The 27,386-nt window shown below is 73.4% G+C and overlaps 4 protein-coding genes across 4 annotated transcripts in view; 2 read left to right on the top strand and 2 right to left on the bottom strand.

Moving 5' to 3' along the window:
* Window positions 1–1,094, top strand: part of AURANDRAFT_71325 (hypothetical protein) — a gene marked incomplete at both ends in the record, with an annotated part of 13,062 nt that extends 11,968 nt beyond the window's left edge. Inside the window, one exon of the mRNA XM_009037590.1 lies at window positions 60–1,094. Within this exon, the coding sequence (XP_009035838.1) occupies window positions 60–1,082 (1,023 nt within the window). The remainder of the gene's footprint in view (window positions 1–59) is intronic.
* Window positions 1,095–1,629: 535 nt separating this feature from the next.
* AURANDRAFT_63109 (hypothetical protein) lies at window positions 1,630–3,009 on the bottom strand (the record flags this gene model as incomplete). The annotated part of the gene is made up of 1 exon (XM_009037302.1): window positions 1,630–3,009. One exon carries the CDS (start codon window positions 3,007–3,009, stop codon window positions 1,630–1,632), a length of 1,380 nt encoding a protein of 459 aa, XP_009035550.1.
* A 3,723-nt stretch (window positions 3,010–6,732) lies between these two features.
* On the top strand, window positions 6,733–7,200 carry AURANDRAFT_24312 (hypothetical protein; the record flags this gene model as incomplete). Its single annotated transcript, XM_009037591.1, has 1 exon — window positions 6,733–7,200. A coding segment is annotated over one exon (468 nt), but the record flags the coding sequence as incomplete, so codon positions are not given.
* A 19,792-nt stretch (window positions 7,201–26,992) lies between these two features.
* Window positions 26,993–27,386, bottom strand: part of AURANDRAFT_63107 (hypothetical protein) — a gene marked incomplete at both ends in the record, with an annotated part of 2,642 nt that continues 2,248 nt past the window's right edge. Inside the window, one exon of the mRNA XM_009037301.1 lies at window positions 26,993–27,145. Coding sequence (XP_009035549.1) covers window positions 26,993–27,145 — 153 coding nt within the window. The remainder of the gene's footprint in view (window positions 27,146–27,386) is intronic.

Below are 27,386 nucleotides of genomic sequence, written 5' to 3'. Positions count from 1 at the left end.
TTCAACGTCGACCTCGACACGCCGAACTGCATCCTCACGGTCATGCTCGTCTGCTTCAGGGCGACGCCGACCTGCTGGTGTCGCGGGGGCGGATCCCGTCGGCGAGCGACGCGGACTGGCAGGACACGTCCCTGGGCCAGGAGAAGCGCGTCGTCGTCGCGCCCGAGGACGACCGCTACGGGTCCGGCAAGCACGCGATCGCGATCCGCGCGACGCACGCCGACGGCTGCTCTTTTGCCGTTTATGCGGCGACGACGGGCGCGACGAAGGCGTCCGTCGCGTCCGAGCCCATGCGCGCGCTGGAGCCGCGGCTCCGGAAGCTGAAGCTGTTGGGCGAGATGGGCACGGGCGCGCTCCTCCGCGACTTCGGCGCCGCGGCCAACGACGCGGCGGAGCTCGTCGCGCGGGAGGTGGCCCTCGAGCAGGCCATCGCGTCCGGCATGCGGGCCGACGAGCTCGTGAGTCGGAGCGACTTCCAGTCGGAGCAGAAGCGCAACGAGGAGCTCCGGCGCGAGGCGAAGCGCGTCGCCATGGAGGTCGGCTCGAAGCGGGACCTCGGGGACGCCGCCGCCGGCGACGAGGCGCCGGGCCCCGCGGCGGCGCCGGGCGACATCGAACCGGACCACATCGACGCGAAGCTCGACCAGCGGGACCTCGAGGAGGCGTGGAACGTGTCGCTGTCGGAGCTCGACAACGAGGACAACGCGGAGGACGCCGTCGCCTTCGAGAAGCTCCTCTACCGCGTCGGCGTGGCCCAGATGCAGGCCGAGAACGCGTCCAAGCCGCTCCAGCGCGACCGGCACCTCGACGCGCGCGCGCCGGCGTCGACGTCGTCGCCGGGCAAGCGGAAGAAGCGGCGGCGGCGCAAGAAGCGGTCCGAGGTCATGGAGCCCGGCGAGACCGTCGACGACCTCGACGCCCGCATGCGCGCCTTCGTCGGCACCAATGGGAACTGGAACAAGGGCGTCAACGCGCGCAAGGCGCCGCGGGAGCCGTTCCGCCTCAAGGTGCCGAAGCCCCTCAAATACCACCTCCTCCTCGACGACTGCCTCCACCAGCCGCCGAAGGACGGGGAGTCCTAAGATTGAAGTTGTTACCTAGGGGGCGCGGCGCGGGCTACTCAAACACACGGTGATCGATCGGGGCGTCGTGGCCTGAGTTTCGCGCGTTGGACGTTGGGTTTAGCGCGTCGAGGGTCGAGTTTTGCGCGTTGAGATGTTGAGTTTAGCGCGTCGAGGGTTGAGTTTAGCGCGTCGAGGGTTGAGCTTAGCGCGTCGAGGGTTGAGTTTAGCGCGTCGAGTTGAGTTTAGCGCGTCGAGGTTCATTTTCCCGCAAACATGTTTCGCATCTGTTCCGCCTGAGGATTCCGCGCCGCTAACTCGAGAGCGCCGGGGACGGAGCTCCAGTCTTCGAGGCGCATGTCGAAGCCGGACAGGTTGCCGCGCGCCGCGGGCGTGTCGAGGCCCGTCGGCTCGCCGTCTTCGGCCGGGAGAAGCTCGAGGACCACGCGCTCTGCCTACCAAGGGCGACGGGGTCGGATCTCGTCTCGTCTCCCGGCGAGAATTGCGCGAAAAATCACTCCCGTCGCTCGACGCCGCGCTTGCGAGGGAGCGCACGAACGCGCGGACCTTATTGATACCGGCGGCGTCGAGACACGGAGGCGCGTCGGATTTGGCCTGAATGAGCGCCTCGACGAGCTTCGGCTGTTCTTTGGCGAGCTTGAGCGGATAGTCGGGATCCTCTTCGACGCCGACTTTCGAAAAAGCGGCGCGGCGGACCTTCAGGAACGCCTCGGTCCAGGCCCGACCGATGTCCTCGTCGTCGTCCGCGTGAGAGCAGTAGATCGCCGCCTCGTAGCCCTTGCTTCCCGAACACCGCGACGAGACCTACCGGATGCATCGGTGACGATTCTTCCCGGTCAACATCTCTCGAAAATTGTCGCGGCCGCGGGACGCCGGACGAGACGTGGTGCGTGAGCGCGAGGTCCATGACCCAGCCGGGCACTTCGACGTAAAGCATGTCGTCGTCCCCGGCGCCCTTGAGCTCGTTGCCCTTGTCGAACCACGCGTCCATGAATTCCTTCGGCGGGCCACTGTCCGCGTCCGGCGCGGCGCCCGCCACGGTACACATGGTCTGGACGATCCAGTTCAGGACGTAGTCCATCATCGCCGCGCGGCAGACGGGCCGGACGCGCGTCTCGAGGATCACGCACGAGTCGTCGCAGCGGTCCGGAAGCGGGTACGGCGTCTCCCAATCGCCGTGCTGGAACGGACCGCCCGCGGCGGCGACGAGCGTCTTCTCGAGGCCTCGGCCCGTGTCCATGGAGTGGCGCTTCGGCATGTAGCACCAGCGCCGCGCGAGGGCGAGCTCGGCCTCGTCGAAGAGGCCCGGGGACGCGACCGCGTCGACGACGCGCCGCCACGTCGTGTAGACGGCGCGCATCGCGAGGGCCCCCACGCCGTACGCGCAGAGCGGCCCGTCCGTCGCCTCGGAGTAGGCCCGCCAGGCCGAATCGTCGTCCTCGTTCTGTTTCCAGTACGCACGGTCCTCCGGGGGCCAGCGCAGGAAGGCCGCGGCGTCGGCGGGCGCCGGCGGCGTCTTCGCGAGGAGCTTGGCCCACGTGTCGCCGTCGCGCTTCTCCAGCGTGAGGATGAGCGCCTTGGCGCCCTTGGTCTTCCCGAACGACCAGCTGCAGCCGTCGGGGACGACGCGGCCCTTCAGCCCCGAGTCGATGACCACCCCCTTGCCGGCGACGGCGACGCGCAGGCGCCGCGCCGCGAACTTGACGCTGACGTCCTTCTTCGCCGTCGCCTCGTCGACGGGTATTGTGACCTCGAGCTCCTCCTCGTCCTGGCGCATTGTGAACGCTTCTGCGCCGGCGTCGGACGCCTCGAACGCGTCGAAGGTCTCTTGTTGCATCCCGCCGCGACCACCACCGAACGACGTCATCGACCGCGCCACGCGCCGCGCGCCCTTGCCCGTCGGAACTGCCCATTGGAAGGACGCCATGCGATGCCTGCCACCGCCTGCGCGCGGCGCAAGCCGACCACTAGGATCTACTCGCTGCTGCCGACGGGCGCGCCGAGGCAGCCCTGTGCACAGGAGTGTGCCCGTCCTTGTCGAACGGCAAACCGACTGCATCGTTTTGTGTGCAGGCTCGTTGAGGCGCGGCGAAGCAATGGGTCGTGCAGCTCGTTGAAGCGGGCGCGGAGCGAAGCAATGGGCGGCCGAATTCTCGCCTTCATCGCCTCGGCGTCGGCGCTGAGGCCCGGTTCCAAGCCGAGGTCCGCGCTGGTGCCGCGCTCAACGCTTCATCGCGCCGCAGCGCTCCGCCGAAGCGCCACGACGCTCCGCTCGACCCTGAGCAGGGACGACGCAACCGTCGAGGACATGCTCACGCAACAGCTCGGCTACAGTCCCCCGAACCTCGTCGAGGTCGCGGCCTGGACCGCGGCGGGCACGCCGGCGGTGATCCGAGCGCACCCCTTGTTGTCGCGCCGAGGCGGCGTCGAGCCGTTCCCGACGACGTACTGGCTCACGTGCCCGCAGATAAAGGCCGCCGTCGGCACCGTCGAGCGCGACCAGGGCGTCAAGCGCGCCGCCGCGCACCTCGCCGACGAGGCCGGCGAAGCGGCGATGCGGGCCGCGCACGCGAGCTACGCCGCGGACCGTTGGGGACTGCTGTCGGAGGCGGAGGCGGACCTCGTGGAGGAGCGCGGCTGGTCCGGCGTGCTCAGGTCCGTCGGCGTCGCGGGCCTCCGCGACCCGACGACCGTCAAGTGCCTCCACGCCCACTACGCCCACTGGCTCGGCACGCGCGAGAACCCCGTGGGCGCCTGGGTCCACGCGCACCTGCCCGACGACGTCCGCGCGTTCGCCGTGCCCGATTAAAGCGATTAGTCGCCCGTGTCGCCCGTGTCGTCGAGGGACGCGATCATCGCGACGACGGTCGTGTACTCGTGCTGGTGCGTCTCGCGGCGGCGCTTGTCGACTCGGGACGCGCCGCCGGTGATGGCGCCGAGGGGGCCGACCTCGCCGTTCGCGAAGTAGCCGCCGAGCGTCACGAAGTCGCCGAATTCCGCGCCGAACGCCGTCGAGTCGTGCGCGCCGTCGCCGAAGAGCGCGGCGCCCCGGCCCATGCATTGGAACATGACGGCGGCCACGGGCCGTCCCAGCACCGCGGCGCCGCCGCCGAACATGCGCTCCGCGCCGTAGCGCCGGAATTGCAGGTTCATGTCCTCATCCGCGGCCTCGGCGTCGCGGACGTGAAATCTCAGCTGGTCGCCCGGCCGGACCTCGGCGCCGATGGCGAGACCCGGCGTGTCCTTGCCCGTGTTGAAGTCGATGCCGCTCAGGCGGTAGTTCCAGGACGTGCGACGCTTCACCGTCGGCACGAGCCCGATGACCTGCCGCACGAGCCAGTCCTCCGCCGGCGAGCAATCGGCGTCCGCGGGCCGCAGCTGCGCGGCGCCCGCCGTCTGGCGCCGCGGCAGCTTCTCCGCCTCCTCCCGGATCGCCGCCGCGGGCCGTAGCCCGACCAGCAACTGCGACTCCATCAGTTTCTTCTCCCGCGGCGTCGCGCCCTCGCCCGTGAGCTCCATGGCCGCGAAGGCCGGGGCGTCGTCGAGCTCCACCAAGACCTGGCCTTGCTCCACGGTCGTCACGGTGTAGGTCGCCCCCACGGGCGCGCAGCCCTGCGACGTCACACAATCCAATCGAAGGAGCGGGCCCTTCAACGCGAGCGTCGCGCAGGACCCGAAGGGCAGGAGCTCCCCGTTCAGCGCCAGCGCCGACGCGTCGCCGAGCGGGGCCGAGAGGCCGCCGACCTTGAGAACGGCCGGGAAGTGGTCGTCCAGGGCCCGCTGCGTCTTCCGGAGGAAGCGGCTCAGCGGATCGGCGAAGAGGAAGAAGCCCCGCGGCTCGTCGCCGCGCGCGTCGAAGAGGTCGCGCCAGGCGTCGCCGTCGACCTTCGCCGGGCCGCCGCGCATCGGCCCGAGCCACCGCGCGGCGACGGCGCTCCCGCGCGGCAGCGCGCCCGCCAGCACGCTCAGCGCCGGCGCCGCCGCGTCGGCGAGCGCGACGGCCATGTGCTCCTCGGACGTGACGCCGTCCTCGCGCTCGTCGCCGACGCCGCCGATGACGCCGCCGCCGACGACGGCCACGGACGTGTGCGGCGCGGCGCCGAACTTGGCCTCGAGCGCCGCGGCGACGCGCGGCAGCGCGTCCTGGTGCGCGCGGCTCAGGAAGCAGAAGGCGAGCACGTGCTCGCCGCCGGCGCAGTCGAGCACGTCGCCGACGCCGAGGCACGCCTCGTCGAGCGCCGCGAGCGCGTCGGCGCGCGACGACACGCCGTTGCGCCACTCCTGCCGGAAGCCGGCGCTCGCGGCGATTCGGCGCGTCGGCGCGCGGCTGGCGATGGTCGCGAAGGCGCGCGCGGTTGCTGCAAGCGCGAGCACCGCGAGCAGCTGCTTCATTGCTGCTGCGTCACCTGCAGCACTGCCGCTTCATTCCGCAGACGACCGACGACGACGTCCGCGTGGGACAGCTCGTTTTCGTACTCGTGCCGCCTGACCACGGGCTTCTTGCAGTCGAAGGCCGGCGATGCCGGCACGGTCCTCCTAGCGTGCCGTTTCAGTTCATTGGCTCGGCTGCCCCGACATCGAGTGGTCGTCCTCGCATCTGCCGTTCTGTGTTCTACCGTAGCGAACGCGATGAAGCTGCTGGCGCTGGCGACGATGGGCCTGGCGTCGGCCCTCGACCTGCGCGACGAGGCGTCCGTCGACGAGCTCATGGCGTCGCCGCTGGTGCGCCACGTGCCCGCGTCCGGCGCGCCGCGGGCGCTGGACCCGTCGTTTCTCGCGGCGCTGCTGGGCGACGCGACGCCGTGGGCGGAGCCCCTCGTGCACCTGACGGCGGAGGGCGGGGCGCCGGCGCCGGAGCTCGGGTCCTACGCCGCCGTCGCGGCCGCGGTCGCCGCGGGCGACGCGAGCGCCGTGCTGCGGCTCGAGCGGCTCGCGGAGCCCGCGGCCGCCGTCGCCGCGCTCCTGGACAGCGAGGGCGCGCTCGCGGGCGAGCTGGAGCGCGGCGCGTCGGCCCACGTCTACTGGAGCGGGCCCGGCGTCGCCGCGCTCGACAACCACACGGACCCGGGCGAGGTCCTCGTCGTCCAGCTCAACGGCACCAAGGACTGGCTCGTCTGCCCGCCCGCGCCCGTCGAGGAGGCGCCGCCCTGGGCCGCGGAAGCGGCGGCGAAGCTCAGCCGCTGCGCGACCTACGACGACCTCGAGATGGGCGCGCGCGACTGCGACGTGCTCACGCTGAGAGCCGGCGACGCGCTGCTCCTGCCGCCGCGGACCGTCCACAGCGCCCGCGCGGCGTCGGGCACGAGCGTGCACGTGACGATCCAGCGGCCCTTCCTCGAGATGTGCGACGACGTCGAGGCGCTCGTCGGCGAGTTCCACTCCGCGCGGGACGCGTGGGCCGAGACGGAGGACGGCGCGCGGCGCCGGCGCCTCCAGACGGGCAACCAGGCCACGGTCTGGGCCAGCGACACGGGGCCCTTCCGCACGGGCAACACGTGCAACGCGGGGACCTACGGCGCGAACGGCTACACGTGCGGCTCGTGCAACCGCGACTGCGAGTGCGTAGCCTCCGACGCGCCGCGCGCGCGCGGCCCGACCCCCGCGGCGCAGGTACTACTCCGAGTCCTGCTCCACGACCTGCGACGGCTTCATGGGCTGGAGCGGCTGCGACACGTCCTGCGTCACCACGGCCGTCTACGAGTCCGGCTGCGACGCCGAGTGCGGGTCCTGCTCGAGCTGCCCCGAGTGCGACCCGGGCACGTACCAGCCCTACGCGGGCCAGGCGACGTGCTACTCGTGCCCGGCGGGCTCCTACGGCCCGTCCATCGGCCTGACGAGCTGCACGAGCTGCGAGGTCGGCCGCTACGCGGTCAACGACGGCTCGTGCTCGTGCACGGCCTGCGAGCCGGGCACCTACAGCGGGTCCACGGGCGGCGTCGTCTGCGCGTCCTGCGCCGCGGGCACCTACCAGACGGACTTCGAGGCGAGCGCGTGCGACGACTGCCCCGCGGGCTACTACTGCCCGGAGCGCGCGGAGTCGGCGCTCCCGTGCGAGGCCGGCACCTTCGCGGCGAGCGCGAACAGCGCGGCCTGCGAGGCCTGCCCCGACGGCTCCTACAGCGACGAGTCCTGCCCCGACGACGGCGACGCCTGCAGCGGCGGCATCGAGTCGTGCTCCGCGTGCCCCGCGGGCACGTACCCGCACTCGTCCGACGCGTACTGCGTCACCTGCGACGCCGGCACCTACTCCCCCGGGGGGCTGGAGACGTGCACGACCTGCCCGGCCGGCGCCTACTGCGAGGCGGGCAGCTCCGAGTACGCGACCTGCTCCGCGGGCTCGTACTCGCTCGCCGGGTCGTCGGCGTGCACGCAGTGCGCCGCGGGCCGATTCCTGGCGGACTCCGCGTCCCTCGACGACCACGACACGGCCGCGGACTGCCTCGTGTGCCCCGCGGGGACCTACAGCGCGGCGAACGGCGCCGCGACCTGCGCGAGCTGCGCCGCGGGCACGTACCTCGAGGACGACGGCCTCGACGAGACGCTCCACGACAACGTCGTCGACTGCGTCGACTGCGCGGCGGGGACCTACAGCGGCACCGGCGCGTCGTCCTGCGACGCCTGCGCGGCGGGGACCTACAGCGGGACCGGCGCGTCGGGGTGCTCCGTGTGCGCCGCCGGTTACTACGTCGCGTTCGAGGCCCAGGCCTCGTGCACGCCCTGCGCCTCGGGCACCTACAACGCGGACGATGGCACGGACGCGGCCCTGCACGACTCCTACGCCGACTGTTCGTCGTGCGCGGCCGGCACCTACTCGACGGGCGGCGCGGAGGACTGCGCGTCCTGCGCCGCGGGCACGTTCGCGGGCGGCGAGGGCAACGCCGAGTGCACGGTCTGCCGCGCGGGGCGCTACGTCGACAGCGCCGGCGCCTCCGCCTGCTCCCTCTGCCCCGCGCAGACCTTCCTCGAGGACGCGGCGACGGACGCGTCGTCGCACGACGAGCTCGGCGACTGCGCCGACTGCGCCGCCGGCCTCTTCTGCGCGGGCGGCGGCTGCGACGAGTGCACGGACTGCGAGCTCTGCACCAACGAGAACCAGGCGCCGACCTTCGCGGTCGGGGACGCCACGCTGGACCTCGGCGCCGTCGACGAGAACGGCGGGCCCGCGGCGCTCGGCGAGCTCGGCTGCTCGGACATCGACGGCGACTCGCTCCAGTACGTCATCACGGCCGGCGACGACGCGGGGCTCTTCAGCGCCGCCCACAACGTGCTCTCCGTCGCCGCGGACGCGGGCCTCGACTACGAGACGGCGACGAGCTACACGCTGACGATCGTCGCGACGGAGACGGACACGGAGGAGGCCTACTCGGCGACCGTGACGGTGCTCGTGACCGTCAACGACGTCAACGACGTCGCCCTGACGTCCGTGTCCCAGTCGACGCTCTCCGTGGTCGGCGGCGAGACCGTGGTCATCTCCGGCGCGAACCTCGGGCCCTACGGCGATTCCGCGGGCGTCGCGGTGACCATGACCTACGGCAACGGCGCCGACGGCGCGACCTACTACGCCTACGGCTGCTCCGTGACGACGCCGGGCACGGAGATCACGTGCTCCACGGACGAGGGCGTCGGCGCGCTCCACCACTGGACCGCGACGATCGCCGCGCCGGGCACGTCCGCGTGGACCGCGACCGGCGCGTTCACGACGTCCTACGCGGCGCCGACGATCTCCGGCCTCGTCACGGACGGCGACTTCGACACGGCCGGCGGCGGCGACGTCACGCTGGAGGGGACGAGCTTCGGTCCGCGCTGCGACGGCTACTGCGGCGACGGCGAAAAGGCCTGCGGCGGCGCGTGCGTCGGCGTCTCGGAGACGTGCGCCGCGGCGCCGAGCGACGACACGCTCTGCGGGAGCTGGCTCGAGGACACGGTCTTGATCTACTACGCCGCCGAGGCCGCGGACCTCGGATCGACCTGGGCCTGCGCGGCCTACGCCTGGGACTCGGCCGACGGCACGCGCGTCGCGTGCGAGACGTCCCCGGGCTACGGCGCGACGACGTACTGGGTCGCGATCATCGGCGTCAGCGGCGCGGCGACGCAGTACGTCGGCACGACGGCCGAGTACAACGCGGAGAGCCTGGGCCTCGCGTACGGCGCGGCGGCCGTCGACGTCGTCGTCGTCGCGCCGGACGCGGCGCCCTACGGCTACGAGGGCGACCTGACCTTCGACGACTGCGCCGCCGCCTGCGCCGGCGCCGGCGCGACCATGCCCTGCGTCGCCAACGCGGAGCAGAACCTCGCGCTCGCGACGCGGCTCCACGACGACGGGTTCACGAACGCGTGGTTAGGCTACGACGCGTTCGACGACTGGACCGACGCGGACGCCGACTGGACCTGGTTCGACGGCTGCGGCTCGTCCTTCTCCTATTGGAGCGAGAACGAGCCGAACGACTCATCCGGTCTCGAGTGGCACGCGACGATGGTCGGATCGATGGGCTACGGGGCATCGTACCTGAAATTCGGCTATTGGAACGACGTGCAAGGCACCGACGCGTGGTCCTGCTACTGCCAGACGTCGTCGAGCCCGTCCGTCGAAACGATGCCGACGGAGGGAGGCTCGCGCGTCGTGCTGCAGGGCACGAACTTCGGCGCGGAGTCGAGCGTCGTCTCCGCGACCTACGGCGGGGACGACGGGGCGCGCTACGAAGCGACGGGCTGCGCGGTCCTGCACGACCACACGCACGTCGAGTGCGTCTCGGCCCCCGGCGCGGGCACGGGCCACGCCTGGGTCGTCACCGTCGCGGGCCGCGCGTCCGCCGCGTCGGCGGCGACGGTGGACTACGCGCCGCCGACGGTCACGGGCGTCACGGGCGCGCTCACGACGTCGTCGACGGCCGGCGGCGCGACGGTCTACCTGACGGGGACGAACTTCGGCCCCACGGGCACGGAGCCGACGCTGAGCTACGGCCCGGCGCCGGGCGCGAGCCTCTACGCGGGCGACGGCGCCTGCGCCGTCGTCGTCGCCCACACCAAGGCCGCGTGCACGACGGGCCCCGGCGTGGGCCTCGACCACCACGCGAAGCTGACCGTCGAGGGGCAGACGAGCCCGACCTACGCGGCGGGCCTGGGCTACGGGTCGCCCTACGTGACCTACTACGAGGAGAGCTACCTGGCGCTGCCGGACCGCGAGGGGTTCCTGGCCGTGGGCAACGAGACGCTGCTCGTCCACGGCGGCAACTTCGGCACCGACGACGCGTTCATCGACGCGGTGACGTACGGCCCGACGGGCTACGAGTACGGGGCCTGCACGGCGTCGTCGTGCGGCTGCGTCATCCACGAGGCCCACGAGGCCCTCCAGTGCACGACGGTCGCGGCCGTCGGCACGGGCCACCGCTGGAAGGTCGTCATCGCGGGCCAGAACTCGACGGCGCCGTCGACGCGCGTCGAGCCGCCGTCCGTGACCTGGGCCGAGGTCGTCGGCGACGCGACGGAGATGGCCATCGGCGGCGGCGAGGTCGTGCGCGTCTCCGGCGCGAATTTCGGCGCGGAGCAGGGCATGGTCGAGAGCGTCAGCTACGGGCCGAGCGGCACGGAGTACGCCGCGCGCAACTGCACGCTCGTCGGCGACGGCGCGCTCGAGTGCCTGACGTCGCCGGGCCTCGGCGAGGGCCTCTCCTTCACCGTGGAGGTCGCGGGCCAGACGTCCGAGCCCGGCGGGTCCCTGAGCTACGCGACGCCGGAGGTCTTCGACCTCCGGCCGCGCTACGTGCCGACGGCCGGCGGCGCCGTCGTCGTCATCAACGGCACGGACCTCGGCCTCCAGTACAGCCAGAGCTACGTCGAGGTCGTCGTCGACGGGGAGACCATCGCGCTGGACGGCGACTCGCTCACGCGCGCGACGCCCGGCGGCAGCGACTACACTCGCGCGTGCGGCGCCGGGCTCGAGTGCGTCGAGTTCGTCGTGCCCGCCATGGCCGACGACGACCACGTCCGCGCGGTGACCGTGACCGTGGGCTCCGCGGCGGACCCGACCATCGTGCTGACGAGCGGGAACGTCGGCTTCGAGTACGAGGGCCCCGCGATCACGTCGCTGTCGACGGCCGACGGCGACGCGGCGGGCACGGTCAAGGTCGAGATCGGCGGCCGCAACTTCGGCGCGTCGTCCGACTACGGCTCCGTCTACATCCAGGGCGCCAAGGTCCCGTCCGCGCAGATCTCCTCCTACGCGCACGACCACATCTCGCTCACGTACCTCGGGGGCACGACGGGCGCGCTCTACGTGCAGCTCGGCGACAAGGCGAGCGAGGAGCACAGCTTCGAGATCCTCTCCCCGCGCGTCGTCACGGAGGACTCGCGCTTTCAGCCCGACGCCGACGGCTACCGGACGGACGGCAAGACGGACGGCGGCGAGGTGCGGACCATCGCGGTCGCGGGCTACCACTTCTCCGGCGCCATGGAGGTCTGGGTCGGCGACGACGAGGTCGTCCTGGACGACGGCAGCATCCGCTTCGGCGTCCAGGCGACGATCGTCGGCGACCTGGAGGTCGTCGACGACGTCGTCACGTCGCTCGACATCGACGACACGTGCCGCAAGCTCACGTTCGAGGTGCCCGAGTCCGGGGGGTCCGACGCGCGCATCACGGTCTATAGCTCGGGCTACCCCTCCTACGTCGCCAACGAGACGGCCGACGCGCTCAGCATCTCCTACCTCCCGCCGACCATCGACAGCGTCTCCGCGACGCTCGTCGGCACCGCGGGCGGCGACGCGCTCACCTTCTACGGCGACAATTTCGGCCCCGGCGAGGACGCCGTGACCCTCGGCGGCGTCGCCTGCACCGTCGTCTCCTGGACCCACAACGAGGTCGTCGTCTCGACGCCCGCGGGCCAGGGCGCGGGCCTCGCGGCCGTCGTCACCGTCGTCGACCAGGCCGCGTCCGAAGCCGTCGCCTACCGCCCGCCGATCATCGCCTCCGTGGACCCGCCGAGCCTGTCCCTGGCGAACACGGGCGGGCAGATCACGATCACGGGCTCCGACTTTGGGCTCGACCCCGTGATATCGCTGCCGCTCGACGCGGACCGCGCCGTCGCGACGTCCGCGGTCAGCCACGACCACTCGACCATCGTGTTGAACGTCGGCGCGGGCCAGGGCCGCAACGACCTCACGATCAACGTCGGCGGCCAGGTCGCCGTCGAGCCCTACGCCTACGCGGCGCCCGTCGTGGCCGCGGTCTCGCCCGACGAGGCCGCGACCGAGGGCGGCGTCCCGATGACCATCACGGGGTCGCACCTCGGCGTCGGCAGCGACTACGTCGTGTCCTTCGAGATCGACGGCGAGACGCTCTTCTCGACGGCGGACGGGAGCCTCGCGATATCGTCGTACTCGAGTGACGCGATCGCGCTGTCGTCGCCCGCGGGCGAAGCGCCCGGCCCCATGACCGTCGTCGTCACGGCCTGCGGCGCCGTCGACGACGCGGACAGCTGCGTCGCCAGCGGCGAGGACGTGACCTTCGTCTTCTCGCCGCCCAAGATCTACTACGTCGCCATCGAGGCCTACGACGGGTCGCTGCTCCGGCCGTTCGCGGGCTGCTACGTGCCCGAGGGCGGGACCGAGGAGGTCTGCGTCGACGCGACCTGCGACCGCCGCACGGCCTGCGAGGGCGCGACGCTCGACGGCTGCGGCCTGCGGACGACGGGCGGCGCGGAGGTCGTGCTCTTCGGCGCGAACTTCGGCGTGTCCGTGCCGACGATCCGGCTCGACGGCGTCGCCGTCGACCTCGTCGCGCACGACGCGAGCCACTCGACGCACACCTTCGTGACCTTCGTGCTGCCCGAGGGCGCGGGCGCGTCCATCGACGTCGTCGTCGAGGCCGGCGGCACGCCGAGCGAGCCGTCGTTCTTCGCGTACGACCCGCCGTGCCTGCGGTCCGTCTACCCCTCGGGCCCCGACGCGACGGGCTCCGTGCTGACCCTGCTGGGCTACAACTTCGGGGAGACGGCCGACGCCGCGGGCAACGTCAGCGTGACCATCGGCGACGTCGCGTGCGCGCCCGTGAGCATCGGCGACACGCAGCTGAGCCTCTGGCAGGTCGACGACGGCGGCGGCGAGCCCTACATCTACTGCGAGACGCCCGCCGTGCCCGTCGGGTCCAAGGCCGTGAACATCTCCGCCGCGGGGCAGGACGTCTCCTACGCGAAGGAGGACGGCGCGATCTCGTTCGCGTGCGCGGACGACTACTACGGCCAGGAGGCCGGCGAGGCCTTCCTCACGCCCGACGGCGTCTGCCTCGACGTCTGCGACGACCCGGGCGACGCCCACTGCGACGCGACGTCGCTCCTCGTCGGCGGCGTCGACAACTGCACGGTCGTCACGGCGGTCGACGAGTACTGCGTCGAGTGCCCGCTCGGGTCCGCGTGCGACAAGCACGGCACGAGCCTGCACACCGTCGAGCCCTACGCGCTGTCGGGCTACTACCGCCTGGACCTGGGCGACGCGGACTACGACGTCGTCTGCGCGGAGCACCGCGAGCACCGGCCCTTCTACTGCTACGACTTCTCGCCGTGCAGCCCCGCGGACGCGTGCCTCGAGGACAACGTCTGCGCGACGGGCTACACGTCGACGAAGTGCGGCGACTGCTGCGACGCGGCCCACAGCCGCCACGACGACGGGTCGAAGAACCTCGAGTGCTGGGACGACTCCGGCGAGCCGACGCTGTTCTACCGGACCTACGGCGAGTGCGTCGAGTGCCCCGCGAACCAGGCGCTGATGATCGCCATGATCTGCGCGGCCGCCCTCGTCGGCGGCGGCTTCTTCTACCTGCTCAAGAAGCGCAAGGTCGAGATCGCCGTCGCGGCCATCGGCGTCGACTACCTCCAGGTGCTGAGCGTCTTCGCGGGCACGGAGATCCGCTGGCCGGGCGCGCTCAAGGACTTCTACCGGAGCCTCGCCATCTTCAACCTCGACTTCCTCGACATCTTCCCGCCGGAGTGCTCCTTCGCCGTGTCCTACGAGGTGAGCTGGCTCGCGGTCGAGTTCGCGCCCGTCGTCCTCGCGGCCGCCTGCTACCTCGTCTACCTCGGCGCGTACGTCGCGAACCAGTGCAAGAACTCGCACAACAAGCGCGAGGCGCGCAAGACCATGCTCCGGCTCCACGGCAAGCTCGCGTCGGCGCTGCTCTACGGCTTCTACTTCATCTACCTCTACATCGCGGAGAACACGCTCGACGTGCTCAACTGCGGCCGCGTCGTGAGCGAGGACGGCGCGCGGACGGAAAAGGAGTACCTCATCAGCGACCCGTCGGTGATCTGCTGGACCGCGGGCGAGACGCAGGCGAAGCTCTACCCCGTGGCCATCATCTTCTGCTTCGTCTACATCGCGGGCTACCCCGCGCTGCTCTACTTCATGCTCCGCGGCGGCGGGACGCGCGCGCTCATCTTCGACGACCAGCTCCTCCGCGCGTCGGGCAAGGGCGGCCACGAGGAGGGGCTGAGCCCCTACCTCGAGCGGGTCGCGCACGCGCGGACGTCGCTCGGCCTGCTCTACTACCGCTTCATCCCGTCCATGCCCTACTGGATCGTCGTCGTCGTCCTGCGCAAGGCCTGCCTCGCCTTCACGACGATCATGTTCCACTCGTCGGCGTCGTTCCAGCTCGCGGTGCTCCTGCTCATCCTCTTCTGCTCGCTCGTGCTCCAGATGCGGAACCTGCCCTACTCGTCGCCCGCGCTCGCCGCCCAGCTCGTCGAGCGCAACCCGGAGCGCATCGCGAACCTGGTCGAGGAGGAGAAGGCGAGCCCCATGTACAAGGACCAGGCCATGCGCGACGCGCGCAAGGCGAACGTCGGCACGATGAGCCGGAAGCTGCACAAGCGCGTCGACACGAACATGGCCAAGTACGTCTTCGAGTACAACACGGTCGAGGGCCTGCTGCTGTCGTGCTCCGTCGTCGTCTGCCTCTTCGGCATCATGCTCGACTCGGACTACCTCGAGGACGGCAAGCACCCGACGGTCCGCGAGGGCCTCTCCTACGTCACGCTCGCGATCATCGGCTCGTCCCTCGCCTACTTTGGGGCCGTCATCTGGCACGAGATCGTCATCGAGCTCTTCCCCTTCCTCAAGTGCGCCTGCCTCGAGCCCGCGCCCCAGCGCTCGCGCAAGTCGTCCTTCGACGCGACGAATTTGGAGATGGCCGAGGGCAACTTCGCGCGGCGCGCGGACAAGCCCCAGAAGGGCAGCGACGCCAACCTCATGACCGTCCAGGAGCAGCTCGACATGAAGAAGCTCCTCTCGAAGCAGCAGGACGAGCTCCGCCAGCTCAAGAAGGACCTCGCGGCCGCGTCCAAGGTCGACGCGAAGACGACGGCCAAGATCGTCAAGAAGAAGAAGGGCTTCGGCATGTTCTCGCCCTCCAAGGCCGAGGAGCGCGGCTCCGTCTCCGTCGACATGGCCGACGCCTACGACACGAGCAAGACCATCGGCGGCACGAACCCGCTCCGCAAGAAGCCCTAGCGCGCGCGCCGCGCTAGCCGCGCGTCCCCCCCGCTTCCGTAGCGCGCGCGACCCCCGCCCCGACCCGCGCCGAGGTCTCCGCGCTCCCGCCCGGATAAGCCCCGCACGATGGCCGCCCGTCCGGGGGGCCTCGCGTGCGGTGGCGCGATCGGTTACGTCGACGACATCACACTTAGGGATGGCTAATGGCCGACGTCGTTGAACCAGGCGGCTCTGCGCCGCGCCTGCTCGGACTTGCTTGGGCCAGGGCCCCTGATGAGGCCCGCGGTGTTCTCGGAGTTGAGCGTCGAGCCACTCGCACTGGAGGAACCGGTGAGCCAGCCGAATCTGCGGCCCTTCTGCTTGGAGTTGCGTCGGTCGCGGCGCTGGGCGGGGGCGGCCGCGGCCGCGCGGGCCGCCTCGGCGGCGGGGTCACCGGAGAGCCAGGCGGCTCTGCGCTGCGCCTGCTCTGGCTTGCTTGGGCCCGGGCCCCTGATGAGGCCCGCGGTGTTCCCGAAGTCGAGGCCCGCGGGGGCGGACGCGCGCTCTTGCGCCGCGTATCTGCGCCCCGTCTGCTTGGAGTTGCGTCGGTCGTGGCGCATGGCGGGGGCGGCCGCCTCGGCGGCGGGGGAACCGGAGAGCCAGGCGGCTCTGCGCGCCGCCTGCGCTGGCTTGCTTGGGCCCGGGCCCCTGATGAGGCCCGCGGTGTTCGAAAAGTCGAAGTCGGCGGCGGCCGCGCGCCCTCGCGCCGCGTATCTGCGCCCCGTCTGCTTGGAGTTGCGTCGGTCGTGGCGCATGGCGGGGGCGGCCGCGGCCGCGCGGGCCGCCTCGGCGGCGGGGTCGCCGGAGAGCCAGGCGGCTCTGCGCTGCGCCTGCGCTGGCTTGCTTGGGCCCGGGCCCCTGATGAGGCCCGCGGTATTCGAGAAGTCGGAGCGGCTCATCGAGCCACCGTAGGCGGCGTCCAAGGATCCGCCGACGCGGCCGCCCAGCGGCGGCACGTAGCCCCTGGCGGGGGCGGGCCTGGCCGCGGGGGCGGGCCTGGCCGCGGGGCCGTACCTGGCCGCGGGGCCGTACCCGGCCGAGGCGCCCGCGTCGGCGAAGTGGTCCATGTCGGCCCTGGAGGCCTGCAGGAAGCGGCCGCCGTCTCTCACGACGTCCGCGACGCCGGCCGCTAACCTCTCCGCCGCGGCGACGGTGTTCGCCGTCGGCGTCCACCCGTCGATGAACTGGCCGTCGGAGCGGATCGCGTCGAGGCCGCCGCCGTCGGCGCGGGCGGCCCTGGCCGGGGCGGCCCAGCGGCTGTAGTCGATGCCAGTGCTCGTGCGAGCAGGCGCCGGCGACGCGACGCGGTCCGCGTAGCCGAAGTCGGCGGCCTTGGCGGGGTTGGCAAAGGCCCGCCGGGGAGCGAGCGCGGCCGGGGACGCAGGCGGCGCCCCGCTCAGCCAGGCGGCTCTGCGCCCCGCCTGCTCGAACTTGCTCGGGCCTGGGCCCTGCATGAGGCCCGCGACGTTCGAAAAGTCGGAGTGGCTCAGCGAGGCGCCGGCCGCGCCGCGCCTGTCCCGGGCCGCCCGCGTGAAGAGGTTCAAGGATCCGGCGACGCGGCCGCCGAGCGGCGGCACGTAGCCCCTGACCGGCGGCACGTAGCTGCGGTCGTAGTTCGCGGTCGTGGGCGGAGGGAGCCGCGGCTGGTAGCCCCTGACGTTCTCGCCCCGGCGCTCGACGTTCGCGATCGTGGTCGCCATCCACGCGGCCTCCCACGCGTTCTTGTCTTTCGAGAGGCGGCCGTCGGAGCGGACGGGGTCGAGCGCCGCCTGCTCGGACACGCTGTAGTCGTAGGCGGGGGACGTGAATCGGCCGGGGCTGGTCCAGCCGCCGCGGGTGGCGCCGCGGAGCCAGGCGGCCCTGCGCTCCGCCTGCCCGGACCTGCTCCGGCCGTGGCCAAGGCCCGCGGTGGACGCGAAGTGGAACGTCGAGCGACCGGCCGCGGCCTTGGCGGGGGCGGCAGCGGCCGCGGCCGCGCGGGCCGCCTCGGCGGCGGCGGAACCGGAGAGCCAGGCGGCTCTGCGCTCCGCCTGCTCGATCCTGGGCTGGTCGTGGCCCCTGATGAGGCCCGCGGTGTTCGCGAAGTCGGAGTGGCTCATCGAGCGACCGGCCGCGTCCCTGGCGGGGGCGGCCGCGCGCGCTCGCGCCGCCTTGGCGGCCTCGGAACCGGAGAGCCAGGCGGCTCTGCGCTCCGCCTGCTCGATCCTGGGTTGGTCGTGGCCCCGGATGAGGCCCGCGTTGTTCTGGGCCTTGGCGATCCGCTGTCGCTCGAGGTCCTGGACAATCCACGCGCTGTCGTCCCGGAGGCCGTCCCGCAAGGGCGGCGCGCCGCCGCGGCGGCCCTGCCGCGGTCCCGCGGCTCTTTCGAAGCCGATGGCCCCGGCGGAACCGGAGAGCCAGGCGGCTCTGCGCCCCGCCTGCGCGGACCTGCTTTCGCCGTGGCCCAGGCCCGCGGTGTTCGCGAAGTCGAGGTGGCTCATCGAGCGACCGGCCGCGGCCCTGGCGGGGGCGGCCCTGGCCGCGGGGACGGCCCGCGGCGGAGCGTGGTCGCCGACGGCTCTTTCGAAGCCGATGGCCGCGGGGGAACCGGAGAACCAGGCGGCTCTGCGCGCCGCCTGCTCGGACGTGCTTGGGCTGTGGCCCAGGCCCGCGGTGTTTGCGAAGTGGCGGCTCATCGAGCCACCGGCAGGTGTGAAGGCGTCCAAGGATCTGGCGACGCGGCCGCCGAGCGGCGGCGCGTAGCCCTTGGCGGCCCCCTGGGCCGCGGCGCGCTGGATGTTGAGGATGCGCGCCTCCTGGTCCTGGGCCTTGGCGATCCGCTGTTGCTCGAGTTCCTGGAGAAGCCACGCGGTGTCGTCCTGGAGGGTCGGCGCGCCGCCGCCGCGGCCCGGCCGCGGTCCCTGAAGGGTCGGCGCGCCGCCGCCGCGGCCCGGCCGCGGTCCCGCGGCTCTTTCGAAGCCGATCGCCCCGGCGGAACCGGAGAGCCAGGCGGCTCTGCGCCCCGCCTGCGCGGATCTGCTTCGGCCGTGGCCCAGGCCCGCGGTGTTCGCGAAGTCGAGGTGGCTCATCGAGCGACCGGCGGCGGCGTAGGCGGGGGCGGCCCTGGCCGCGGGGACGGCCCGCGGCGGAGCGTGGTCGCCGACGGCTCTTTCGAAGCCGATGGCCGCGGAGGAACCGGAGAACCAGGCGGCTCTGCGCGCCGCCTGCTCGGACATGCTTGGGCTGCGGCCCAGGCCCGCGGTGTTCGCGAAGTGGCGGCTCATCGAGCCAGCGGCGGCGACGTTGGCGGGGGCGGCCCTGGCCGCGGGGGCGGCCCGCGGCGGAGCGTGGTCGCCGACGGCTCTTTCGAAGCCGATGGCCGCGGGGGCACCGGAGAACCAGGCGGCTCGGCGCGCCGCCTGCTCGGACATGCTTGGGCTGTGGCCCAGGCCCGCGGTGTTCGCGAAGTGGCGGCTCATCGAGCCAGCGGCGGCGGCCTCGGCGGGCGAGTAGGTCATCGAGGGACCGGCCGCAAACTTGGCGGGGGCGGCCCTGGCCCTTGGGGCGGCCCTGGCCGCGGGTGCGGCCCTGGCCGCGGGCGACGCCTGGGTCGCCGCGCTCAGCCAGTCGGCGGCGGCCTTGTCGGGGGTGGGCCTGGCCCTGGGCGACGCCGCAGCGGTCCTGGCCTGGGCGGGCGTGGCCATAGGCGACGCCTGGGCGGGCGTGGCCATAGGCGACGCCTGGGCGGACGTGGCCATAGGCGACGCCTGGGCGGACGTGGCCATAGGCGACGCCTGGGCGGGCGTGGCCATAGGCGACGCCTGGGCGGACGTGGCCATGGGCGACGCCGTGGCGCCCCCTTCGCGAAGGCGACCGTCAGGGCCGCGCGTGACGCCGGCGGGCGCGGACGTGGCCGGGGCGGGCGTGGCCGGGGCGAACGTGGCCGGGGCGGGCGTGGCCGAAGCCTGCCACGTGCCGCCTTCCACAGGCGCTCTCGAAGGTTTCCACGAAGGCGCCGGCGCCTCGCTGAGCCACGAAGGAGTGTCGGACGAGGCGGCCGTGGCCGGCTTGAAGCCGTCGTCCTTCTTGCCCTGGAACGTGCCCGCCGTTGACGCGAAGTGGTTCATGAAGCCGTCGGTCACGGCCGTGTCGGGGGTAGCCTCGACCGGGGCGGCCGTGGCCTTGAGCTGCGTCGTTGGCGCGGCGCGCGTGGCCGGCGCGGGCGTGGCCGCGGCCGGCGTGTACGTGCCGCCCGCGGCAGGCTTCCTCGTAGGAGTCCACGTAGGCGCCGGCGCCTCGCTCAGCCACTCGGGAGTGTCGGACGAGGCGGCTGTGGCCGGCTTGAAGCCGTCGGACGAGGCGCCCGTGGCCGGCTTGAAGCCGTCGGACGAGGCGCCCGTGGCCGGCTTGAAGCCGGCGTCATTGCCCTTGACCGCGCCCGCCGTCGACGCGAAGTGGTTCATGAAGCCGTCGCCGGCGGCCTTGTCGGGGGTAGCCTCGGCCGAGGCGAGCCTGGTCTTGGGCGACGCCGCAGCGGCCCCGGCCGGGGGCGGCGTGGCGGCCATGGCGGGGGCGGCCTTGGGCCTGGCCGCGGGCGTCGCGCCCGTGCCCTGCAACGCGCCTGCCATGGAGGCGAGGCGGTCGATTTTGGAGCGGGCGGCGGCCTTGGCGGGGGCGGCGCTGGCGCGGCGCTGCCGCTCCATGTCCGCGAGCGCCTGCTCGGCGGCCGACCGCTCCACGCGCCCGGCGTCGCCCGCGAGCCAGGCCGGCGCGTCCGCGTGAAGGCGGCGCGTGAAGGCCTTGGGCTCGTCCTGCGCGTAGGCCCGGGGCTTGCTCTGCGCGAAGGCGTTCAGGGACGCGGCGGCGCGGCCGCCGAGCGGCGGCACGTAGCCCTTGGCCTGGGCCGCGGCGCGCTGGACCTCGAGGATGCGCGCCCGCGTGTCCTTGGCGTTGGCGATGCGCCGTCGCTGGAGCTCCTGGAGCTTCCGCACGCTGTCGTCCCGCCCAAGGGTGTCCACGCCGCCGCCGCCGCGCCGCCCGGCGCTCGGGAAGGCGTTCAGGGACCCCCCGAGCGGCGGCGCGTGGCCCGCGGCGCGCTGGACCTCGAGGATGCGCGCCCGCGTGTCCTTGGCGTTGGCCATGCGCCGCCGCTGGAGCTCCTGGAGCATCCGCACGCTGTCGTCCCGCCGAAGGGTCGGCGCGCCGCCGAGCGCCGGGTGGCGCCGCGGCGGCGCGAAGCGCTCCTTGTTCTTTTTGAGGCCCTCGACGTTCGCCAGCGTGGTCGCGACCCACGCGGCCCCCCACGCGGACTGCTTGGGGCGACGGTCGGAGCGGAGCTCCGCGAGCGCCGCCTGCGCCGCGGCCTCCGCCTGGGTGCCGTACGTGCCGTCGACCGAAGCGACGGACCGCTGCTCGTCGAGGATCGCGACGCGCAGGGCCGTGAGGGCCCGTTGCGGCGGCGGGGCCGTGAAGGCCGCGACGCCCGCGCTGAGGGCGCAGAGTGGGAGGAAGGTGATCATCGTAGTTGATGCTAGGATGTTGTGACCATGCCGAAGCCCGCGTGCGTGTGACATCAGCGTTCTTAAACTGTATCGTTGAGTTACAAGTTGAAGGAGGGAAACGCAAAATCAACAAGTAAAATCAACACCCCTGTCGACTCCGTGGCGTCGCAGCGGGCGTAAAAGGGCCCGGTTAAAGTTACACGACCTCCGAACACACGCGGTGGCGGCTGTGGAGCGCGGACGTGACCGCGGGCTCGTCGTCCGCGTCGTCGGCGCCGTCCGCCCGGGCCGCGGCCGGGAGCATCATCTCGACGCCGTCATCTTCGGCCCGGGCCGGCGGCTTGCGGTGGTCCCGGAGCCGCCGCTCGTCGGCCTCGAGCGTGAGCGCGATCGCGAGGTTCACGAGGCCGCCGACGCCCCAGCCGACGACGGTCGCCCAGACGAACGTCGCGCGGCGGCCGCGCGTCGCGACGAGCTTGGCCAACACCCACGGCCCGCCGCCCTTGCCCAGGTCGTCGAAGATGGCGAAGACCGCGAAGGCCGTCGCGCGCGCGCGCGGCGCGACGACGTTCTGGAGGCACGCGCGCACGACGGGGCCCGTCTGCGTCGCGCAGAGCCCGCCGAGCGCCGCGAGCGCGACCAACCCGTGGAAATTCGCGCCCCGCCGCGCCCGCAGGATGAGCACGAGCGGCGCGACGGACGCGAGCTCCGCCGCGGCCATGTGGACGGCGGAATACGCGGACCGCCGCGAGTGGAGCCGCTGGCCGAGCTCGCCGCCGACGACCATGCCGCCGAAGCCGCCGACCGTGAAGGCCGTGAGCACCGCCGTCGCCTGCTGGACGCTCAGGCCCACGTCCGCGTGGAGGAAGTCGTTGAGGAAGACGATGATGACGCCCCAGGGGATGCAGCCGGGCACGCCCTGGAGGAAGACGAGCCAGACCGTCGGCGTCCGCGCGAGGCCCGCGAGGTCCTGGCGCGTCGACGTCGTCGCCGGCGGGAACTCGTCGTCGTCGCTGCCCTTGGGCCCCTCGTCGAGGCCGTCGAAGGCGCCGCGCCGCGGCTCGCGCATGCCCGCGACCACCGCGACCGCGAGCGCGAGGAAGAGCGCGCCGACGAACAGGAACGGCGCGCGCCAGCCCAGGGCCGCGCCGAGGAAGCCGGACACGAACTGGCCGAAGCCCGCGCCCGCGGACATGGCCACGCCCACGCGGCCCGACGCCGCCGTCCGCATCGACGGCGGGAACAGGTCCGCGAGGAGGCTAAAGGTCACGGGCAGCGACGCGCCGAGCGACACGCCCGTGAGCGCGCGCCACCAGAACAGGGCCCTATACGTCGTGGCGAAGGCCGTGCCCGCCGACGCCGCGCCGCCGACGACTAGAATCGCCGCGAAGAGCCGCACGCGGTCGCACGCGTCCGCCGCGGCGCCGAGCGCGAGCGCCGCGGGCGCGCCGAGCAGGAAGAGGCCCATGGCCAGCTCGCCGCCGAGCTTCTCGTCGCGCTCGACGTCGCTCATGCCGAACTCGTCGGCCACGGCGCTGAGGTGCGGCGCCAGCAGGTTCTGGTCGCTCTGCAGCAAGAAGGCGCAGGCGAAGAGCATGACGCTGTTCCGGCTCAGGAAGCTCGGGGCCGCGACGGCCGGCATGGCCGGCGGCGCGTCCGCCGTTTTTGCCGGTGGCGCGGCGCGCAGGCTGCGAGCGAGAACTGCTGCTATGTCAACGCTAGCTCGCGCGGGCCGCTGCTAGGTCAAGCCCATGCCCGCCGCTTTGGCCAATGTTTCCGTCAAGTTTGCCTCGTCGTATCATCTGTTGCCAATGGAGAAGGCGTTTTGAGCCCAGACTGCGGGCAGCATGTTCGACGCCCTGGGCGCGTTCTGCGGGACGGACTGCTCCGCGGGCTGCGACACGGGCTCCATCCGCAACCGGCGGCCGACGGAGTTCGGCGAGGAGTCGGAGGAGGAGCTCAGCTACGCGCTCTTCGAGTGCGCCGACAACGACGGCGACGTCGCGGACGCCCACGCGGCGCTCGCGCGGCCCTTCCGCGCGGCGCCGCCGTCGCCGGGCTCGGCGCCGCGGCGCTGCGAGGCCTGCGGCATGTCCTTCTCCGCGGCCGCGTTCGAGGCCCACGCGTCCCACTGCGCCAAGGCGCCGTCGCCGAGCCGCGACGACGTGCTCATATTGCGGGCCGCGCGGCGCGCGCGCGTCGACGAGCTCTACGACGCCTACGACGACAGCAGCGGCGACGACGGCGCCGGGGCCGCCGCGCCGCCGCGCGACGCGCGCTTCCCCGAGGACCCCTTCGCCGCGGCGCCGCGGACGCCGGGCCGGACGCCGAGCCAGACGCCGTCGCCGCCGCGGACGCTCGACGAGTGGTTCGACAAGCCGCCGTCCGCGTCGCCCGCGGAGCGGCCCTTCGTGGCCGTCGGCGACCGCGCGGCCGGCGACGTCCGGGCGCGGCTCCTCGCGCGCTTCCCGGAGGACGTCTTCGACGACGAGCCGCCGCGCGTCCCCGCGGTGTCGCCCGACGGCGGCCGCGCCGCGCCGGAGCCCTTCGCGGCCCCGTCGCCGCCGGACGACGACGACGCCCCGGACGTGCCCGTCTTCAAGGTCTCGCTCGACGCGCCCCTCGACGACGGCGCCGCGGCGCCGCCCGCCGACCTCGTCGACGCGTCCCGCGGCGAGGCGCGGGACGCGGCGCTCCTCGAGGACGCGATCCTCTCCTGGGCCGCCGCGGGCGACGACCGCGGCGCGCCGCGTCCCGCGCGGCGGCGCGCGGCGGCGGCGTCCGGCGCCGCGCGCGGCGACGACGCGACGGACGCGCCGACGGAACGCGCGCCCGCGGCGCCGGAACGTCCGGGAGCGTCCCGCGCCGCCGCGCCGTCGGAGGCGGCGCCGGGCGCTTCCTCGCCGTCGGCGGGCGAGACGGGCGCTCCCCCGTCGCCGGCCAAGGGCAAGGCGCCGCCGGGGCCGCCGCCGCCCGTCGGCGCGCGCGCGCGCGCGGCGACGGCGGATCTCGTCGAGGAGGCGCCGCTGCAGGACGCGCGCGCGCCGCCGCCGCCGGCGAAGCGCGACTCGCCGCTCGCGAAGCTCAAGAGCGCCATGCGCGAGAGGACCCCGGCGGAGTCGTCGCCGGGCGCGGGAGACGCTCCGGCCCCGTCTCCGCGGATGCCTTCGCGCTCGCGCGACAGCGACGCGTCGAGCGTCGACATCGACGCCATCGACGACGAGGCCGAGCCGCCCGACGACACGCGGCGGCGGTCGGCGACGGCGTCGAGCGGCGTCGTCGGCGCGACGGCGCCGTCGGAGCGCGCGGCGGGCGGGGAGCGCGCGCCCCCGCGGCGCGGGGACGCGCGGCGGCGGCGGTCGTCGAAGCGGCGGCGGCGCGGCGGCGGCGGCGCGGACGCGTCGTCGTCGTCCGACGACGACGACGGGACCGACGAGGGCTTCGGCAGCGGCGACGCGGCGGCCGCCGCGCTCCGCGAGCGCCGCTTCTTCCGCGCCGACTCGCGGCTCCGCGCGATGGCCCCGGACGACGACGACGACCTCGGCGAGGAGGAGCGGCGCCTCGTGCTCTCGAGCGCCGACCTGCGCGCGGACTGCCTCCTCGTCGACAGCGGGTCCGCGCGCGGGGCCGGGTCGCCCGCGGGAATGGCCGTCGAGGTCATCGCCGGCGCCGTGCTCGCGAAGAAGGCGTTCCAGGACGCGGAGCGCGCCATGCGCGCGGCGACGGAGCGCCAGCGGCGCCTCGTCGAGCGGCTCCACGCCGCGAGCCACGCGCTCGCCGCCGCGTCGCGCGACGTCGAGCGCCGCCGCGTCGGCCGCGCGCCCCTCGAGGACGCGCTCTTCGGGCCGGACACGCCGCGGCGCGACCGCGACCGCCACGCGGCGCGGAAGCGGGAGTCACAGCGCCTCGTCGAGGCGGAGTCGGCGCGCATCGCGTCCGCGGCCGCGCGCCTCGCGAAGGCGCGCGTCGCGCTGAACTCCGCGGTCGCCGCGATCCCCGACGACATGCGCAGCGACGTGACGCAGCACCTCCGGCGCTACTCCGAGGAGAACGGCGCCGCCCCGCCGCCGAACATCACGGTCTAAGTGCCGCAGGACCGCCGGAGCGCGGCCGCGGGCGCGTTCGCGGCGCCGTAGAGCGCGAGCGCGGCGACGACGACGGCCGCGGCGCCCGCGGCCGCGAGGGCCGCGATGTCGCCGTCGTTGGCGTCCTCGTACTCGGCCTTGACGGCGCGCGGCGCGTACATGCGGTGCCACTTGGCGCGGTCGCCCGGGTAGAGCGAGAGGAACCGGACCGTCGCGGGCAGGAACCAGGCGACGGAGAAGACGACCTCGGCCGCGGCGGCGTCGCCGGCGACGAGCGAGACGAACTGGCGCGTCGTGAGGCCGAAGCGCGGCTTCGCGGCGAGGACCCAGGGCGCGTAGTAGACCGCGGCGGCGGCGCCGAGCGCGTGCGCGGCGACCGCGAGGCGCGCGGCCGCGCGGCTCCGGCCGCGGTAGCGCGCGAGGCGCGCGGACCGCCCCGCGACGACGTCGATGCCCCGGGGCTCCAGGAACGGCGCGAAGAGGCACGGGCAGCCCGCGACGAGGCGCAGCGCCTCGCCGTAGAGCGCCAGGACGACGTACTTGGCCGCGTGGTAGGCCCCGAGGCACGGCGGCGCCAAACAACAAAAACCGCCGAGCGTGCGGTAGCGCAGGAAGCCCGCCGCCGCGGCGACGTTCGCCGCCGCGCGGCACGCGAAGACGGCGCGCCGGTCCGCGCGCGAGTACGGGTGGAGCGCGTGCGCGAGGACGCCCGCGAGCAGCGGGTGCGTGTTCGCGACGACGGCCGCGTAGTTCGACGCCATGGTGCCGTCGGTGCCGGGGAGGCCGTAGGTGTGGCCCCGCGCGAGGAGGAGCACGGTCACGCGGTTCCCCGCCGTCCGCAGCACCGACTCGGACAGCGGGTCCCGGCTCGGCGGCCGGAAGCCCTCGCCCGCGGGCTCGGGCTTCGCCGGCGCCCGGGCCTCGGCGGGATCCGGCGCCGCGCGCGCGGGCGACGCGTACTTGGCCTCGAGCTTCTCGACGAGCTGCGGCAGCGCGTTCGCGTACTTGGTCATCAGCCGGTCCACGTTCGCGACCTTGTCGGGCGCGTGCTTGGCGTAGATGCCCATGATGCGCTTCCGCGTCGTGCGCCGCGCCTCCTCCTCCTCGAAGGAGAAGTGGTGCTGCGCCGACTCGATGTCGAGCGTGTTCTCCTCCGCCTCCGGCGCGACGAGCAGGTCGAAGTCGTCGTCGTTGATCAGCGGGGCGAGCTGCATCGTTCCCCTTTCGCGCGTGATTTGGCACCCGCGACCGCCGCTACGATCGTCGATAGAGCAGTCCTTTGTTCGCACTCGATATGACGGCGGAGTTGGCACCCGTGGACCGCTCAGATCGTCAATAAGGCTGCCCCAAAATTGATCGCGAGGGTCAACAATAATTGCCGAGGCCAAACGTGCAGCGGTTGAACGGAGCGGGCAGCCAGGAGCGCAGCATGGGTAGCTTCCGAGCAGGAAATACACACAGCCTCTGGCATTTCATCGTCCTCCTCGTCGCGGTCGGCGCGGAATACGACGGCGCGTGCGACGACGCGGTCTGGCGCGCGGACGAGCTAGCGGGCTTGACACTCAACACCGGGGCAGTCTATTCTGCTGTCTACGACGACGGCGGGTGTACCGACGTGTACTCCTCCGGAACCTCGATGAACTACGAGTCGCTGAACTGCGGCGGGAGCCCCGATGGCGGGAACATCTGTTTGCGATGCATCGACGGCGAACTCAACGTCGCGCACTTCGCTTCGGGCGTCGATCCGTTCGCCGCCGTCACCGACGACGCGTCGTTTCTCAGCGCGTCGACTGCGTCCGCCACTTCGGGCTGCAACGACGGGTGCGGTCAAAGCTGCATCGCCTTGGGTGCCGTGTCCGCGCGCGTCGCCTGGCACTCGCAGCAGACCGTGTGCTCGGCCGCGCCGGAGTGCCCGGCGATCGTCGACGCCGCTTCCGCCCGCGCGCCGCCGCGCTTGACCATCCTCGCGGCCGCGTTGCTCTGCCGGGCAATCCGTTAACAGGAGGAGGGGCGCTCGAGTCGAGTTGGGTAGCGCGGGAGGTCGGGGGAAAGGGGGCATCGCCGGCGCGTGCCGCGCCTTAGGAGGCTTCTTGCGCCGGCTCCTCGGCTGCTGGGGGCGCCTCGTCGGCGGCCGCAGCGGCCTCGGCGCCGTCGGCGGTTTCGGCGGCCGGGGGCGCGCCCCCGCCGTCCGGCGCCGGCTCCTCCGCGGCGGGCGCGGCCT

The sequence above is a fragment of the Aureococcus anophagefferens genome, assembly GCF_000186865.1.
Source record: "Aureococcus anophagefferens unplaced genomic scaffold AURANscaffold_6, whole genome shotgun sequence".
Classification (NCBI taxonomy): domain Eukaryota; class Pelagophyceae; order Pelagomonadales; family Pelagomonadaceae; genus Aureococcus; species Aureococcus anophagefferens.
This window is presented reverse-complemented; position numbering and strand designations above follow the sequence as displayed.